Consider the following 18,536-nt stretch of genomic DNA (forward strand, 5'->3'; position numbering starts at 1 on the left):
TGAAAAACCTTATCCCCGTGTTACTCTCTACTTACCTGCTTCTCAAACCCTCTGAAAGCAAGCAAGGGCCTACCTGGGGTTCTTGTTGTTCAAGCTCAGTGCAATCTCGTTCACGGCATGGGGATGGGACATGACCATGTTGAACCCATACTGAAAACAAAGGAAGAGGAAGAATTTCAGCTTTCAGACTGTTTCAGACTGGAATTCTTTCTTTTAAATCACAGAATGGCTTTGGGTGGGAAGGGATCTTAGAGATCATCTACTCCAACCCGCCCGCCATGGGCAGGGACACCTCTCAACTAGACTTGGCTGCTCAAGGCCTCATCCAGCCTGGCCTTCAACACCCCCCAGGAAGAAGGCATCCACAGCTGCCCTGGGCAGCCTGTTCCAGAGTCTCACCACCCTTGTACTGAAGAACTTCATCCTTAGCTCCATTCTAACCCTGCTCTCCCTCAGCTTCAAACCATTCCCCCTTGTCCTGTCTCTAGACACCCTCTGCAGCCTTCGTGTAGGATCCCTTCAGCTATTGGAAGGCAGCTCTAAGGTCCCCCCAGAGTCTTCTCTTCTCCAGGTTGAACAACCTCAGTCTAAATCTCCCCTCTTCCAGCTCAAAGCATTCCCTCTTCTCCTATTAGAATGGATATGGATAAGTTTCCTCTGCATGGCAAGAAAGTAAAGGTCCTTAAGGGGCCCTCCACAAATAGGTGTGGGAAAGGAGTGAAGCTCTCTCTCCATGTTTCCAAGGATGGCAGTAGTGAGGAGCAATGAAACATGCTGCTCTGCATCCCAGAAGTGATATAAAGTCCAATAGATTACACATCTGTGACCAGTCCTGGTCTTTCACCATGCTGTAAACCAAACAAAACCTTGTTGGGTTTACCAAGTCAGCCACAACATTTCCATCTACCACTTCGCTGTCACTAAGACTGTCAAAGGTATGCAGCTTGGCCACATCAGCTGACAAAAAGGGGTCTAAGAGCTGCTCATATCCCACTCTGCTTGTCCTTTCCTCCTTGCAGCCCCTTCTTACTCCTGTCAAGAGCATCACTTGGAGGCACAGAACTGCTCAGGCTGGAAAACACCGCCCTGGAGGTGTTTGAGGCCAAGCTGGATGAAGCCTGGAGCAACCTGGTTTGCTGGAAGCTGTCCCTGCCTATGGCAGGGGGTTGGAACCAGCTGATCTTGAAGGTCCCTTCCAACCCAAACCATTCTATACATCATGGAGCCCAACCATCACCTCTCTAAAGAGCAATGTGCAATTCAGCTGACAAAATCACTTCTAGTCCAGCATAATGCAGTCCCTGCACAACTTCTGCTGGCTTTGCTCTCCAGAGATGAAAAGAAGAAGTCCCTTTGGAGAGCACTGTATTGGTTGTTAGAACAAGATTGTGACTGGCACCCTTCCCATCAGAGGGAAGACACTTCACTTGAGCTGCCTTGCTATAAACTCGTAACAAGAGTGAAAGCTTGGATCTTCCATCCTTCTATAGCTCTTCTGAGAAACTCTCCTAAGTGCCAGCACTAAATTCTGAGAGAAATGCTCATGGCAGCTGTGTAGCTGCATGTCCAACCAGTTAGTGCAAACCCAGCTCATCACTGCTAACAGCAACGGGCTCAACAGAGAATCATCAAATGGTTTGGGTTGAAGGGACCTTTAAAGCTCATCCAGCCCAACCTCCCTGCAGTCAGCAGGGATATCTGCAACTGGAGCAGGTTGCTCAGGGCTCCAGACAGCCTGACCTGCAATGGTCCCAGGAAGAGACCATCTGCCACCTCTCTGGGCAACCTGGGACAGGGTCTCACCACCCTCAGTGGAAAGCATTTCTTTCTCTCTCCAGCCTCAATCTCCCCCCTCTTAGTTCAAACCATCCCCCCTTGTCCTGTCACAAGAGGCACTGCTCAAAAGTCAGTCCCCAGCTTTCTGTTCAGCCCTTGAAGCACTGCAAGGCCACCAGAAGGTCTCCCTGCAGCCTTCTCTTCTCCAGGCTGAACAAGCCCAACTCTCTCAGCCTGGCCTCACAGCAGAGGGCTTCCAGCCCTGCCAGCATTGCTGTGGCCTCCTCTGGCCCTGCTCCATCAGGTCCCTGTTTGTGCTGAGGACTCCAGAGCTGGCCCCAGCCCTGCAGCTGGGGTCTCAGCAGAGCACAGCAGAGGGGCAGAATCCCCTCCCTGCCCCTGCTGCCCACACTGCTGGGGATCAGCCCAGGATGCCTCATGCTCTCATCTACCTGTGTCTTCACATCTCTCCTTACTCATCCCATGGCTGCACAAGGACTATATTCAACTACCTCCCAGCTCCTCTGCTTACAAATCAGAATTTAACCCTTTGCATCACTTTGTCCTTAATTCACCAGTAACTTTTCCCTTCCCCTCCCCACCTCCCAAGGCCCACAGCACATCTCTGTGGCTCCAAAGAAGGAGGAGGGCAGTACCTGGTAGTTCATGATGGCCCGCAAGCACATGATGCAGACGTGGACATCATCCTTTTTGCTCACTAATCTGGAGTTTTTGAGCGTCCTCCTGCTGGGCAAGGTGTTGTACCTGCAAAGAACAACAGCTCAGGTCAACCACCAGCAGCTCTTCAGGGGGTTGAGGAGAAAGGAAGGGCAACAGTGCTCCGCTGGGGGACAACGCAGCCACCCGTCTGCTCGGCAGAGGGTACAGCCAGCGGGCAGCACACGTGCAGATACAGCAGAAAAAACAGGCAGTCATGTGCTGCTTACAGTGGCCACACACAAAGCCACACACACACATGGATGGCACCAACCACTCTCTGCTGACCACTGCTGCCCAGGGCCAGCCCAGCACGAGAGCTGCTGGTCTCAACCCTCCCATCGATCCCACCAGCGACCCATCCGAAGCCAGGTCCCTCCACAGCAGCCTGGGGGAGAAGGGCCTGGGGGTGTCAGCTGATGACAAACTGCCCAGGAGCCAGCAATGGTCACTGGCAGCCCAGCAGGCAGCTGGGTGCTGGGCTGCATCCAAGGCAGGGAGAGCAGCAGCACAGGGAGGGGATTCTGCCCCTCTGCTCTGCTGAGACCTCACCTGCAGCACTGCCTCCAGTTCTGGTGCCCCCAGCACAAGAAGGACCTGGAACTGTTGGAGAGGGTCCAGAGGAGGCCACAAAGATGATCAGAGGGCTGGAAAACCTCCCCCCTGGGAACAGGCTGAGAGAGTTGGGGCTGTTCAGCCTGGAGAAGAGGTCTCCAAGGAGACCTTAGAGCAGCCTTTCAGTACCTGCAGGAGAGCTGGGGAAGGGCATTTGACAAGGGCTGGGAGTGACAGGTTGAGAGGGAACGGATTGAAGCTTGAGGAGGTGAGATTTAGACTGAAGAGTAGGAAGAAATTCTTTGCAGTGAGGGAGGTGAGACATTGGAACAGGTTGCCCAGGGAGGCTGTGGATGTTCCCTCCCTGGAGGTGTTCAAGGCCAGGCTGGATGAGGCCTTGAGCAACCTGGGCTAGGGGAAGGTGTCCCTGCCCGTGGCAGGAGGGTTAGAACTGGATGACCATTCTGTGACTCTATGATCTCTCAAAGCATGCAGAGGGGAAAGAAGGATCCACCTACAAGCAGAAGTATTTCAGGGTTTTCTTCCACGTGGTTTGCCTTTTGATGGGGCTGAACATTCGCTGCCATCAGCAAATGTCTGCATTCCTGCTGCATTCTAGCTAAGAATGCTGCCTCTCTTCTGTTCTGCAGCTGAGCTTGCTGAAAGCCCTCCAAATTCCTGGGAGGAAAATGCAGCCCTTAGGAACTTTCCTCAGAAGCCAGGCATTCATTATTTTAATTGTAACCCCTTCTTGGCACCTTTGCAGCCTGGAGTACAGACATGGCAAGGTTTGGCTTCTCTTTGTTCTGGGAAAACAGCTGCAGTGGGGGAACGCTGCTGGACTGCAGCGTTCTCAGCTCTCAGCACAGACCCTCACCAGGAGCTACATGAAGCCATGCTGGTACCAAGTCATGACACAGCACCAAGGCAAGGTGAGAACCACAGAATGGTAAAGGTTGGAAGGGACCTCCAGAGATCATCCAGTCCAACCCCCCTGCCAAGGCAGGATCACCTCAGGCAGGTCACCCAGGAATGTATCCAATGGGGCTTGAAAGACTACAGAGAAGGAGACTCCACAACCTCTCTGGGCAGCCTGCTCCAGGCCTCCAGCACCCTCACACCAAGCAACTTTCTCCTCATCTTCAGATGGAACCTCCTGGCTTCCAGTTTGTGCCCATTGCCCCTTGTCCTGTCCTGGGCACCACTGACAAGAGTCTGGCCCCAGCCTCTTGCCCCTCACAGCTCCTTTAGCTCTTGCTGAGCATTGCTCAGACCCCCTCTGGGGCTGCTCTTCTGCAGGCTCCTCAGCCCCAGGGCTCTCAGCCTTTCCTCCTCACAGAGATGCTCCAGGCCCCTCAGCATCCTTGGAGCCACTGCTGGACTCTCTCCAGCAGTTCCCTGTCTCTCCTAAACTGGGGAGCCCAGAACACTGCTGCCTACTTCTCCAATCCAGGTCACTCACTCTGTTTAAAGGAGTAGCTTTTAAAATCAGTGGTTAATATGAGTAGTAAAAAAAGCAATAGCAAAGGGTAATAAAATCTGAAAGCATCACCAAGCAGTAACAGACCTGTTTGATCCTGACTCACCTGCTCCCTCTCTGACACAACTCACTTGTGGACATTCTCACTTGACATGTACAGAAAGATCATGGAATCAGAGAGTGGGTTGGGTTGGAAGGGAACCTCAAAGCTTGTCCAACCCCCCTGAGGTCAGCAGGGACAGCTCCAACTAGAGCAGGCTGCTCAGGGACACATCAATTTGACCTTGAATATCTCCAGGGTCCTCAATCACATCCCTGAGCAACCTGTTCCAGTATCTCACCACCCTCACTGTGCACAACTTCCTCCTGATGGCCAACCTAACTCTGCCCTGCTCCAGTTTCAAACCACTGCCCCTCGTCCTATCCCCACAGGCCCTTCTGAACAGTCCCTCCCCTGCCTTCTTGTAGGTCCTCTTCAGATATTGAAATGCAGCTCTAAGGTCTCCCCGGAGCCTTCTCTTCTCCAGGCTGAACAGCCCCAACCCTCTCAGCCTGACCCCATAGGGGAGGTTCTCCAGCCCTCTGATCATCTTTGTGGCCTCCTTTGGCCCCACTCCAGCAGACCCATGTCCTTCTTGAGCTGGGGGCCTCAGAGCTGGGGGTGATGAGATGGCTCATAGGAGGGGCTGGTGGTACCATGTGCCAGGCAGTGAGCACAGGTGAGCAGCACCCTGTGTGGCTCCAGGACCCTTCTCTGCTCAGCAGCTCCCAGGTGGGATGAGAAGTGAGCTCCTGAGAGGCGAGAGCTGGTGACTCTTAGCCCTCAGCAACCACCTCCCTTTGCTTTCATTTTCCAGGAGATGAAAGAAACCCCAAAATTCAAAGCAGAACTCAGTCCAACTGCTGCTTTGAATGAATAAAGCAGCTCAGGGCTCTCCAGCTCTCAGCTCTGCAGGAAACATGACCTAGTTTTCCTGGGAACAGCGAGTGGTTAAAGCAGGGGAGCTGGGTTTCGAGGAGCAGACCCCGAGAAGAGGCACAGGCTGTGCCTTGTGAAGGACCAGGACAGGCTCCAAACCACCATGAGCACACTGCATGGGGTGCACTGCACCTCACACCCCGGCTCTGGGGCACTTGGGCTGCTCCTGGTGAGAATGAGGCCAGCCAAGGAGCTCCAGTTGAAGCTGTCATAGAACCAGAGAACTGTTTTGGCTGGAAGAGACCTCTAAAATCATCAAGCCCAGCCATCAACCTAAGACCACCACAGCCATTAAACCATGTCCTGAAGTGCCATGTCCACACCTCCTGTCCTGTCCTCCTGTGTCCCCAGGGCTGGGCTCACTGCCACACACCACCCTTGCACTCAGAGACTCTTTCCCCTTCCAAACCCTCATTGCTGGTACAATAAAGGACCTCTACCTGGCAGCCCCACATTAAGCCTGGACTGGGAAGTGTGGAAGTGCTACCAATGTTGGCTGCAGAAGGTGGAACCACACCACACAGCACCATTCCATACCTTCACTTTGCTACATGTGAGGACAACACTGCAGTGCAAGGACTGCAAAGCCATTTCTGGTCAGAGAGAGATGGTTCCTACCATGACTGATCTCCACCTTCAACCACTGAAGGCTGCATACATTATTCTCCTTTACATTTTAAATGAGAAGAGTAATTAGATCTTTATCAAGGGGTGGGGGGGAAATCATCTTCCTCAGTGCCTGCTCTATCCTTCAATTGCAGACTGCCTTCAGACATCTGACAGAGCTTTGGCAGCTGGAACAAATGAGAGCAAATCTCTTTAAATTAATACAAAATGACCCCAAAGCCAGAATTGGGCATTTCCAGCAGCTTAGGGAGCAAGGAGGACAAAAGAACTGGGGAGCAAGGTTACTCTGCAATGCAGCAGGACACTGGAGCATGCTGGCATCCATCTCCTCAGGGTGGGATTCAGCCACCTGGACAGAGGCTTCCCAGGCCGACAGATCAGACATCAGATCATTAAGGCTGGAAAAGACTTCTAAGATCATCAGATCACAGAATCAGAGAATCAATAAGGTTGGAAAGGACCTCAGAGATCATCAAGTCCAACCTGTCACCCAACACCTTCTGACTAACTAAACCATGGCTCCAAGTGCCACATCCAATCCCCTCTTGAACACCTCCAGGGATGGGGACTCCACCACCTCCCTGGGCAGCACATTCCAATGGCCAATCTCTCTTGCTGGGAAGAACTTTCTCCTCACCTCCAGCCTAAACCTCCCCTGGCACAGCTTGAGACTGTGTCCTTCTCTGTTTTATAAACATTTAGCCAGTGTGCCCCTTTCTTAAAGGCACAGCGTCAAACGGCCACAGTCCTCTTGTTCTGGTGCTGGTGGCCTGGGAGAAGAGACCAACCCCCTCCTGGCTACAACCTCCCTTCAGGGAGTTGTAGAGAGCAAGAAGGTCTCCCCTGAGCCTCCTCTTCTCCAGGCTAAGCAACCCCAGCTCCCTCAGCCTCCCCTCACAGGGCTGTGCTCCAGACCCCTCCCCAGCCTTGTTGCCCTTCTCTGGACGTGTTCAAGAGTCTCAATGTCCTTCTTAAACTGAGGGGCCCAGAACTGGACACAGGACTCAAGGTGTGGCCTAACCAGTGCCGAGCACAGGGCAGAATGACCTCCCTGCTCCTGCTGGCCACACTATTCCTAATACAGGCCAGGATGCCATTGGCCTTCTTGGCCACCTGGGCACACTGCTGGCTCGTGTTCAGCCAAATGTCAACCAGTACCCCCATCCCTTTCTGCCTGGCTGCTCTCAGCCACTCTGACCCCAGCCTGTAGCTCTGCATGGGGTTGCTGTGGCCAAAGTGCAGCACCTGGCACTTGGACTTGTTGAATGCCATCCTGTTGGACTCTGCCCATCTGTCCAGCCTGGCAAGGTCCCTCTGCAGAGCTCTCCCACCCTCTAACAGATCAACTCCTGCCCCTGGCTTGGTGTCGTCTGCAAATTTACTGATGATGGACTCAGTGCCCTCATCCAGATCATCAGAGAAGATATTAAACAGGATGGGGCCCAGCACTGATCCCTGGGGGACACCACTGGTGGCTGGCTGCCAGCTGGATGTGGCACCATTCACCACCACTCTCTGGGCACCATCAATTCAAGACTACCATTATTAAGGTTGGAAAAGACTTGTAAGATCATCAGATCCAACCATCAAGACTACCATGACTGCTAAACCATATCCTGAGCTGCTCATCTCTAAACCTCTCACCACCCCCATGGCTTTCTGGGCACCTCATCAAAACCCAACACTGCAGAGCAACGCAGGCACCAAAAGGAAGTTTTGGGGAGGAGATGGTATCTGCCTCTTCTGAAGAGGTGGCAAAGACCCACAGAAATCAAACATGGGCTTCACACCCATCTAGAAGTGGTCCCATACAAACACCACCTGTCCACAGCCATGGAGATGTTAATTTGGAGGATTCCAGAGCAAATGGGCTGAAGTTGCACCAGGGAGGCTTCAGGTTGGACAGGAGGAACAATTTCTTTCCCAAAAGGGTTGTCAAGGCCTGGCCCAGGCTGTGCAGGGCAGTGGTGGAGCCCCCATCCCTGGAAGGGTTTCAGAGCTGTGGAGATGTGCTGCTGTGGGACATGGCTTAGTGGTGACTTGGCAGGGCTGGGTTAATGGTTTAAGCTGACAAGCTCAGAGGCCTGTTCCAACCAAAACAGTTCCATGGTTCTCAAGACCAGCTAAATGGGCAAAGTCAGAGGGAGCTGTTGTGTTCTCCTCCCAAAAGCCAAGCTTCATAAATTCATAGGTTCCCAGAATGGTTGGGGTTGGAAGGGACTTCCAAGATCATCTAGTTCCAGCCCCCTGCCACGGGCAGGGACACCTCCCACCAGCCCAGGCTGCTCAGGATAGACCACACCACTCCAGCCCCAGGCTGTACACCTCATGCTGTGCTCTCTCTGCAGCATTCTCCATCTCACATATCCCTGCTGGGTGGTGGTGGCCACTCAGTGATATCATCAATGATAGCCAGAGCTCACACACCCTGCAGGAGCTCACAGAGCTTCCACCCAATCTTGGCTGCTGATTAGGCTGAGCAATGAGGAGAGAATATTCAACCATGAGCTGCAGTGTAGAGAAAACATCCCCAGCACAGGGAAAACATCCCCAGCACAGAGGAAAAACATCTCCAGCACAGAGGAAATATCCTCAGCATAGAGGAAAAACATCCCCAGCATAGAGGAAACATCTCCAGCACAGAGAAAACATCTCCAGCACAGAGGAAATATCCCCAGCACAGGAGGAAAAACATCTCCAGCACAGAGGAAATATCCTCAGCACGGAGGAAAAACATCTCCAGCACAGAGAAAACATCTCCAGCACAGAGGAAATATCCCCAGCACAGAGGAAACATCCCCAGCACAGAGGAAAAACATCTCCAGCACAGAGGAAACATCTCTAGTACAGAGGAAATATCCCCAGCACAGAGGAAACATCCCCAGCACAGAGGAAAAACATCCCCAGCATAGAGGAAATATCCCCAGTACAGAAGAAATATCTCCAGCACAGAGGAAACATCTCCAGCACAGAAGAAACATCTCTAGCACAGAGGAAACATCTCCAGCACAGAGAAAACATTTCTAGCACAGAGGAAATATCCCCAGCACAGAGGAAAAACATCTCCAGCACAGAGAAAACATCTCTAGCACAGAGGAAATATCCCCAGCACAAGGGAAAAACATCCCCAGCACAAGGGAAAAACATCCCCAGCACAGAGGAAATATCCCCAGCACAGAGGAAAAACATCTCCAGCACGGAGGAAACATCTCTAGCACAGAGGAAATATCCCCAGCACAGAGGAAACATCTCCAGCATGGAGGAAACATCCCCAGCACAGAGGAAAAATATCTCCAGTACAGAGGAAACATCTCCAGCATAGAGGAAACATCCACAGCACAGAGGAAAAACATCTCCAGCACAGAGGAAATATCCCCAAGCACAGGGGAAACATCTCCAGCACAGATGGGCTCCTGATCCTGCCCTAGATTTAGCTCTCTCCCCTTCAGCAGATGCAAATTTCTTCACACAGACACGAATGCCAAGAATTAATGAGGGGGTTTTTTTTTGGTACAGAAACTCTTTTACAACAGCTCTACAGGCTGGGGCTGAAGCTCAAGATGTTTCCTCTCAATTAGCAGCAATTGCAGCCCCCCCTGATGTTGTTTGTTCCCTTCCTGCAGGCAGGGGCAGGCTGGCAGTAGCTCTGACACCTCCCTCTGCACGGCGTGAGCCAAGCCCAGGGTGGATGATCTTCTTCTGCTTTTTATTTCATTTCTTGTTCCTAAACATGAGGCTGATCCCAGCAGCTGGAGGAGTCATTGGGTTTGATTTCCTGTCTGCTGCAGGTCAGAGATTATGTCACCAAGAGTATATTTATCCTGCTAATTAAAGTCAGATGGTTCCTCTTTTATTCCTCCTGCCCCTCCTCTAAAGCGCGACCAGGAGAAGCTTGACTTCTGGGAAGAGAAAAGCTGACCATGTGCAAGCTCCTGCTGCCTGGAATGCTCTCCCCCTGCCAGCCACCAGCACCAGGCATGGCATGTCACAGGATCAGAGGATGTTAGGGGTTGGAAGGGACCTCTGAAGATCATCAAGTCCAACCCCCCTGGCAGAGCAGGAGCATAGAATCCAGCACAGGTCACACAGGAACACACCCAGATGGGTTCCAAAAGTCTCCAGAGAAGGAGACTCCACATGTGGGGACAGAGCAGCTCTACAGCTTCAGCCCTTTGCTGCTGGAGGCTGGGGGAAGAAGCCAGGATCTGGTTGTCTTCAGAGCTGGGATGTGGCACCCACAGGGGAAAACCACCCCCCACGAGATACAGGTTGTGAGGGGCTGCTTCTCATCCAATTCAGCCATTTTACTCCATTTGTGAACAATTCAGTTCAGCTGGTGCTTCTACAGGGACTGCCATAATGTCACAAAATCTCTGCACCCCAGCATGCTGGGGGTTGGAAGAGACCTCTGGAGATCATCCACTCCAACCCCCCTGCTACACCAGGGGCTTGCCCAGCATCATGATGGCCAGCTGGCTTTGGAGGCTCTCCAGAGAAGGAGACTCCACAACCTCTCTGGGCAGCCTGCTCCAGGCCTCCAGCACCCTCACAACAAACAACTTTCTCCTCATCTTCAAATGGAACCTCCTGGCTTCCAGTTTGTGCCCAGTGCCCCTTGTCCTGTCCCTGGGCACCACTGACAAGAGTCTGGCCACATCCTCCTGTCCCCCACAGGTCCTTTAGCTCTTGCTGAGCATTGCTCAGATCCCCTCTGGGGCTGCTCTTCTCCAGGCTCCACAGCCCCAGGGCTCTCAGCCTTTCCTCCTCACAGAGATGCTCCAGGCCCCTCAGCATCTTTGGACTTTCCACTGGACTCTCTTGAACTGGAGGACCCAGAACTGGACCCCCACCATGCTGGGACTGTGTGATTCTGTGAGGTGCAAGCAGCTCCTCTACTCCTGGGAGGAAGCCAGAGCAGGTGGTCACACTGCCTGAAAATGTCTCCTTTCTGCCCTTTCAAAAGCTGCTTTGTGCCACAACCATAAAGCACATAAATGACCCTGAGCCTGATGGCTTTGTCTTCATCCAACAGCATCTGGGAAGATTATTAAGCCATGAATCTGGGGAGATACTTGCTGCTTAGAAAAGGTGAGAACAGAAATGGAAACAGTGGAGTTGGATTGGTTGATGGGTTGGACACGATGATCTTGAAGGTCTCTTCCAACCTGGTTTATTCTGTGTATTCTATGAGTTTGGTGTCCCTCACAAATTCCCCAATGCAAACTTCCCACAGCTCACCAAGCAAGCTATCCAAAAAGGGGTGAACATAGAGTCATAGAATGCATCAGGTTGGAAGGGAACCTCAAAGCTCATCTTGTCTAACCCCCCCCCGCAATCAGCAGGGACACCTCCAACCGTATCAGGCTGCCCAGGCCCACAACAAGTATGACCTTGAATGTCTCCAGGGATGGAGCCTCAATCACATCTCTGGGCAACCTGTTCCAGTATCTCACCCTCTTCATTGTGAAGAACTTGCTAATGTCCAACCTAAACCTCCCCTGCTCCAGTTTCAAACCACTGCCCCTCATTCTATCCCCACAGGCCCTTCTCAACAGTTCCTTCCCCAGCCTTCCTGTAGGTCCCCTTCAGATGTCAAAATGCAGCTCTAAGGTCTCCCTGGAGCCTTCTCTTCTCCATGGTCTTTGGGTAGCAGAGTCACAAGACCAACTACTGACCGCCCATAACCACCCCCTGCTGAATTGGCAACTACCTGACAAACACTCTGATGACAAAGATGGCTCCTGAGTCCAAATTAAACCATTCCAAGATGGAAACAGGGTGGAAGCTGAGTCCAAAGAATGAACCTGTTCAAAGCCCACTTATGGATTAAGTTATGTTCCAACCTTGGTGACACTATGACACTGTGATGTTTGCCTCCATCACTCTCTCCTGCTGGACTCCACAGATTTTGGAGCAAGAAATGAAGCTTCTCAGCAAAAAAGATTAAAAAACCCAAACCACCACAACTTGAAGCATTTGACTCAGAAGAAAGAGAATTTCTAATGGGCTGGGACATCACAAAGTCTGCATTAATATTTATCTGACAGGAGACTATGACTCTGATGTGAAACTGATGCTCCCTCCCAAAAAAGCAGCAAGGAAATCCCCCAAGGTTCCATCCCCGTTTTCATCCTCCTGCCCTCATTTTGGTGTTGTGCTTCCCAAATCCCTGTGCCTCCTCTTAAGAAAGGAGAAAGGAGAAAAAAAATCCCAAACCAACCCCCCCCTCCCCCCCCCCTCAGTTGCCAAGGAAACCCAAGTGAGCAGGGAATTGGCAGGGCTGAGCGCCGCTAAAAAGAGCGAGGGGAAGGCAGGCAAAGTCACAAATGCAAAGGGAAAGCCTCAGCCAGGCCAAACGACAGCCTCAAGGCACCACAGTGAGCTTGACCTCCAGGCAAGGAGCTGCTCACAGGATCACAGGATGTCAGGGGTTGGAAGGGACCCAAAGAGATCAAGTCCAGCCCCTCTGCCAGAGCAGGAGCATAGAATCCAGCACAGGTCACACAGGAACACATCCAGATGGGTCCTGAAAGGCTCCAGAGAAGGAGACTCCACAGCCCCTCTCTGGGCAGCCTGCTCCAGTGCTCTGTGACCCTCACAGGGAAGAAGTTCCTCCTCAGGTTGAGGTGGAACCTCCTGTGCTGCAGCTTACATCTACTGCTCCTTGTCCCATCACAGGGAGCAAGTGAGCAGAGCCTGTCCCCTCCCTCTTGACCCCCAGCCCTCAGATATTGATAACCATTGATTAAATCCCCTCTCAGTCTTCTCCTTTCCAGACTCAAGAGCCCCAGGTCCCTCAGCCTCTCCTCATAAGGCACATGCTCCAGTCCCCTAATCATCCTCATCCCTGCTCAGGAGGATGGAGTCACATCGCTTGCAAGCATACAAGGGGCAATGATTCTGCCCTGAACTTGTGCCAGGGGAGGTTTAGGTTGGACTTGAGGAACAATTTCTTTGCTGCAAGAGTGGTCAGGCACTGGAACAGGCTGCCCAGGGAGGTGCTGGAGTCACCATCTCTGGAGGTGGTCAAGAAACCTGTGGACATGGAACCTGGGGACATGGTTTACTGGCCATGGTGGTGCTGGGTTGATGGTTTTTCAATCCAAACAGTGCCATGATTCTTCTCTCTGGTGTTGCTGTGCCCTTATCTCCTACTCCTTTTGCTATCATTAAACCTGCTCAGCACACATCAGCCTGGACCCTGCATGGTTCTGAAGGCTATGATAGGTTCCCTGCTCCTGAACCCTGAGGAGCAGGAGAGCTGGTGCCATACAGGTACCAAACAACAAAAGAAAATGGTGTTGAAGTTGGCATGAAGCTTTGTCTCCCTAAATATTCTTCTTGTTTTAATAATAAGGAATCCAGGTCAAATCCATTCTTATTTTCCACACTGCTCTGGCACTGCAGGGATGAGTGTGGCTCCTGAAGTTTGAATTACCCTGTGTGAGCCCCTGGTCCAGGTTGCTCAAAGAGGTGATAGATGCCCCAATCCTGAAACCATTGCAGGTCAGGCTGTTTGGAGCTCTGAGCAACCTGCTTTAGTTGCAGATGTCTGTGCTGACTGCAGGGGGGTGGCCTACAAAAGCTTTAAATGTCCCTTCAGCCCAAGCCAGCCTAGGAGTTTAAGTTGGTCAGCCTTCTCATTTTCCTTCCAAGAGGGAGGAGCACTTCTTCCTTTCTCTCCATTTGAATGGGCTTCACAACAAAGACAGCAGAGGAGCTTACACAAAGATTCTATGGCCTGGGTCCCCACACAGCCCAGATGTTGTCTAACCATCTACAGGGCAGGAACCTCCTGGTTTTAACCCTGACACCTTCCTCATTAGATGAGCACCTACCATGTCCTCAGGAGAAGATTCCTTCTTGGCTTAAAGAGGGCTACAAGAGAGATGGGAAAGGACTCTTTATCAGAGAGTGTAGGGATAGGATGAGGATAAAGGTTTGAAACAGGAAGAGGAGAGATTTGGATTAGGTGATGGGAAGAAGTTCTTCCCAGTGAGGTTGGTGAGACACTGGAACAGGTTGTCCAGGGAGGTTGTGGATGCCCCCTCCCCGGAGGTGTCCAAGGCCAGCTTGGATGAGGCCTTGAGCAAGCTGGGCTAGTGGGAGGCGTCCCTGCCCACGGCAGGGGGTTGGAAGTAGATGATCTGTAAGGCCCCTGCCAACCCATCCCATTCCATGGAAGGCCATTTGCACTACAAAGAAGCCAAGCTCCGTCTCGCTTCGCTGTGAACCACACTTTGTTCTCCTGCAGAACAGCTCCACGGATGCCAAGCACACTTTGAAGTTATAATGTGGCAACCACACGTTTTGGTGAGTGCAAGCTGCCCTTGACGCTCAGGCTCTCCTCAAACGTGTGCTTACCAGATTATAAAGGCATGAGGAGCAGCGCTAGCCACGTGGCAACCATGCCCCGCGCAGCCCCCGCTGCGCGCAGAACCTGGCGCCCGCCACTTACGAGGTTTGCCGGCTCGAAGCCTCGTCAGCAGAGCGCAAAGTGAAGCTGCTCCAGAGGCAGTTGGCTGGAAAGCAGCTCTGGCAGGCTTTGAACTGGAGTTGCTCAGGCAGGGAACCCAATCTGATGGCACGTGAAAGGCGGGTGAGAGTGGAGGAGGGAAGGATGAGGGAGAAGGGATTGGAGGAGCGAGCGTTTGAAACATGGGAATGGAGGATGGGAGGAAGGAGACATTGAAATGGGTTAAGAAAAAGGGTAAGGAGTAAAGGGAGATGTGGGAAAGGAAAAAGGATGGAAGGAAATGAAGAGAAAAAATGTAAGAGACATGGAATGTAAACCTGACCTTTGCATTTCTGTGCCACTGATCACAGCCAGGCAGGCCGGAAGAGACCTCCAAGATCATCAAGTCCAACTGATCACCCAACCCTAACTAATCAACTAGACCATGGCACTGAGTGCCTCATCCAGTCTCTTCTGAAACACCTCACAAGCATGCCTCCCAAAGACAGCAGGCAGGGCTCCTCCTGCGAGCACCAGACTCCGCCATTTCTCTGTCAGAGCCGTTAAAGAACAGAGAAAGCCAAAAAGGAAACCAAACCACCCCTAAGAACACCTTGGCCACATTAAGACAAAAATGAATCAGCTGGTGAAGTCATTTTGCTGCACTCCACAGCCTCTATCTCTCTACCAGATCTGCCTGATGTCTGGCAACTACATTTTCCAGGGATCACATCCGCTGCCGCTCAGGATGTAGGTGGAAGGGACTCAACTTGGCATTGACTAAAGAGCCAACATCACCACTCATCCTGAACTTGGAAACTGTACCTCTGCACCAGGCACTGCTGAGGCTGCACCTACAATCCTGGGTTCAGTTTTGGGCTCCTCACTCCATGAAGGACATTGAGGGGCTGGAGCGTGTCCAAAGAACGGCAACCAAGCTGGGGAAGGGTCTGGAGAATGGGGCTGGGGAGGAGCAGCTGAGGCAACTGGGGGTGGTTTAGTCTGGAGAAGAGGAGACTAAGGGGAGACCTCATTGCTCTCTACAGCCCCCTGAAAGGAGGTTGGAGTGAGGTGGGGGTTGGTCTCTTCTCCCCAGGAACAAGTGACAGGATAAGAGAAAACAGCCTCAGGTTTAGAACAGAGTAGAATAGGAAAGGATAGAATGGAATGGAATGGAATGGAATGGAATGGAATGGAATGGAATAGAATAGAATAGAATAGAATAGAATAGAATAGAATAGAATAGAATAGAATAGAATAGAATAGAATAGAATAGAATAGAATAGAATGGAATGGAATGGAATGGAATAGAATAGAATAGAATAGAATAGGTTGGAAGAGACCTTCAAGATCACTGTGTCCAACCTATCATCCAACACCACCTATTCAACTAAACCATGCAACCAAGCACCCTATCAAGTCTCCTCCTGAACACCTCCAGAGATGGTGACTCCACCACCTCCCTGGGCAGCCCATTCCAATGGGCAATCACTCTCTCTGTGTAGAACTTCCTCCTAACACCCAGCCTGAACCTCCCCTGGCACAGCCTGAGACTGTGTCCTCTTGTTCTGGTACTGGCTGCATGGGAGAAGAGACCAACATCCGTCTGTCTACAACCTCCCTTCAGGGAGTTGTAGAGAGCAAGAAGGTCTCCCCTGAGCCTCCTCTTCTCCAGGCTAAGCAACCCCAGCTCCCTCAGCCTCTCCTCACAGGGCTGTGTTCCAAACCCCTCACAACTTTGTTGCCCTTCTCTGGACACGCTCCAGCAAGTCAACCTCCTTCCTAAACTGAAGGGCCAAGAAGTGGACTCAGTACTTAAGGTGTGGCCTAACCAGTGCAGTGTACAGGGGCAGAATGATCTCCCTGCTCAAGGGATGGTTTAGGCTGGACACAAGGAACAATGTTTTCCCCCAAAGGGTTGCCACAGCCTGGCCCAGGCTGCACTCTCCATTCCTGGAGGGGTTTCAGAGCTGTGTAGATGTGGTGCTGAGGGCCATGGTTTAGTGGTGACCTGGCAGTGCTGGGCTCATGGTTGGACTGGATGATCTGAAAGGTGTTTCCCAACCAAAACACTTCCACGATTGTGTGACAGGAAGATGTAGGAAAAGGCAGCAAGTCCTCACTTGCTCCATCTTTTCTGGCCTCTGCTGTGCTCAAGGTGCTGTGTAACAAAACTCCATAAAAGTCAGAAAAAGGCCCCACAGCATTCAGCAGGCTGAGCTGCACGCCCAGGTACCAGCACAGCTGCTCTAAAGGTGGGGGTTACTGTGCCTCATAAAGGTGAAGCTCTGAAGGAAGGTGACCGAGCTGACTGTCACTCAGCCCTGGGCATGATCCTGCCTTCCCTACAAACTAAAAATAAACCCTCATCAGTCTTTGGAAATAGAGACTCCATAGCAAAGCCTGGGGTGCTGCAATCACAGCAGGTTTGAAGGATGGAAATGGCCTGTCACAAAAGAAACATCTTGCTCATAGCGACGTGGAAGGAATGTGCTGCTAGAAAGAGACTTCTTTGGGTTGAGCCACCAGATTGGAGCCTAGGACTGGCTTGGTCTGTGGAAATCTTGAGGCATGCTTTGGAGAAGAGGAATTGCTTCCTCTGGGCAAGCCACACTGTACCTGCTGGAAACGTGTGTCACGCATCCCGAGCTCATTCTGCCCCTGGAAAGAGAGGCAGAGTTATTTCTGCCTCTTCCTCAAGCGCTGGGCAGCGCTCACCCACTCATCTTACTAGCTCAGAGCTTCTTTCCACCTCAAAAACCACCAGCACAACCACATCTTTCCTACATGCATCAAGCCCAGGGTGTGGAAAGAGGGAAGATGACACCAAGGGAGAGTGGAAAATGCGTGCTGAGCGCCGTCCCCAGGCCCTGGCCGCGTGCAGGCCGGGCTCTTACCGCAAGGTCGAGTGCCTGCCGGCGCGGGAGATGCTGTTGCCCACCGGGGAGGGCAGGTTGCTGCCCCTGTGCAGGTCCTCGATGGAGCGGCTCCAAGGCTTGGACTTCTCCATTGAGTTTTCCACGTTGTTCTCCAAGCTTTCAAAGTCAAACCTGAAAGGAAATAGAAATCCCAACTCCAGCTCAGACAGGGGGAAAAAAATGCACAGAGCATTTCCCTTCCCATTCACGGAATCCCAGCACGGTGGGGTTGGAAGGGACCTCTGGAGATCATCCACTCCAACCCCCCTGCTACACCAGGGGCACCCACAGCAGCTTGCCCAGCAGCACAATGCCCAGCTGGCTTTGGAAGCTCTCCAGAGAAGGAGGCTCCACAACCTCTCTGGGCAGCCTGCTCCAGGCTTCCAGCACCCTCACACCAAACAACTTTCTCCTCATCTTCAGATGCAACCTGGCTTCCAGTTTGTGCCCCTTGCCCCTTGTCCTGGCCCTGGGCACCACTGACAAGAGTCTGGCCCCAGCCTCTTGCCCCCTACAGCTTCCTTATTTCTTGTTGAGTATTGAGATGATCTCCTCTGGGGCTGCTCTTCTGCAGGCTCCACAGCCCCAGGGCTCTCAGCCTTTCCTCCTCACAGAGATGCTCCAGGCCCCTCAACATCTTCATAGCCTCCACTTGGACTCTCTCCAGTAGTTCCCTGTACCTCTGGAACTGGGGAGCCCAGAAATGAACCCAGGACTCCAGATGCGGCCTGACTGTGGCAGAGCAGAGCAGAAAGAGAACTTCCCTTGACCTGCTGCCCATCCCTTGACCTGCTGCCCATACTCTTCTTCATGCACCCCAGGACACCATTGTCTTTCTTGGCCATGTGGGCATATTGCTGGCTCATGGGGAATTTGCCATCCAGCAGCACTCTGAGGTCCTTCTCCCCAGAGCTGCTTCCCAGCAGGTCACCCCTCACCTGCACCGGAGCAGGTGGTTCTTCCTCCTCAGGTCAGGACCCTACACTTGCCCTTGTTGAACTCCATGAGGGTCCCCTCCACCCACTTCTC

The 18,536-nt window shown here is 52.3% G+C and overlaps 1 protein-coding gene across 2 annotated transcripts in view; it reads right to left on the bottom strand.

The window, feature by feature from the left end:
• Window positions 1-18,536, bottom strand: part of FMNL2 (formin like 2) — a 194,968-nt gene that overhangs the window by 50,892 nt on the left and 125,540 nt on the right. For both annotated transcript variants that reach the window (XM_054177567.1, XM_054177575.1), the window contains exons 6-8: window positions 17,487-17,639; window positions 2,433-2,541; window positions 74-150 (exon numbers count right to left, since the gene is read on the bottom strand). In XM_054177567.1, the coding sequence (XP_054033542.1) occupies window positions 74-150; window positions 2,433-2,541; window positions 17,487-17,639 (339 nt within the window). The remainder of the gene's footprint in view (window positions 1-73; window positions 151-2,432; window positions 2,542-17,486; window positions 17,640-18,536) is intronic.

Source organism: Dryobates pubescens, chromosome 2 (genome assembly GCF_014839835.1).
Source record: "Dryobates pubescens isolate bDryPub1 chromosome 2, bDryPub1.pri, whole genome shotgun sequence".
Taxonomy (NCBI): Eukaryota; Metazoa; Chordata; class Aves; order Piciformes; family Picidae; genus Dryobates; species Dryobates pubescens.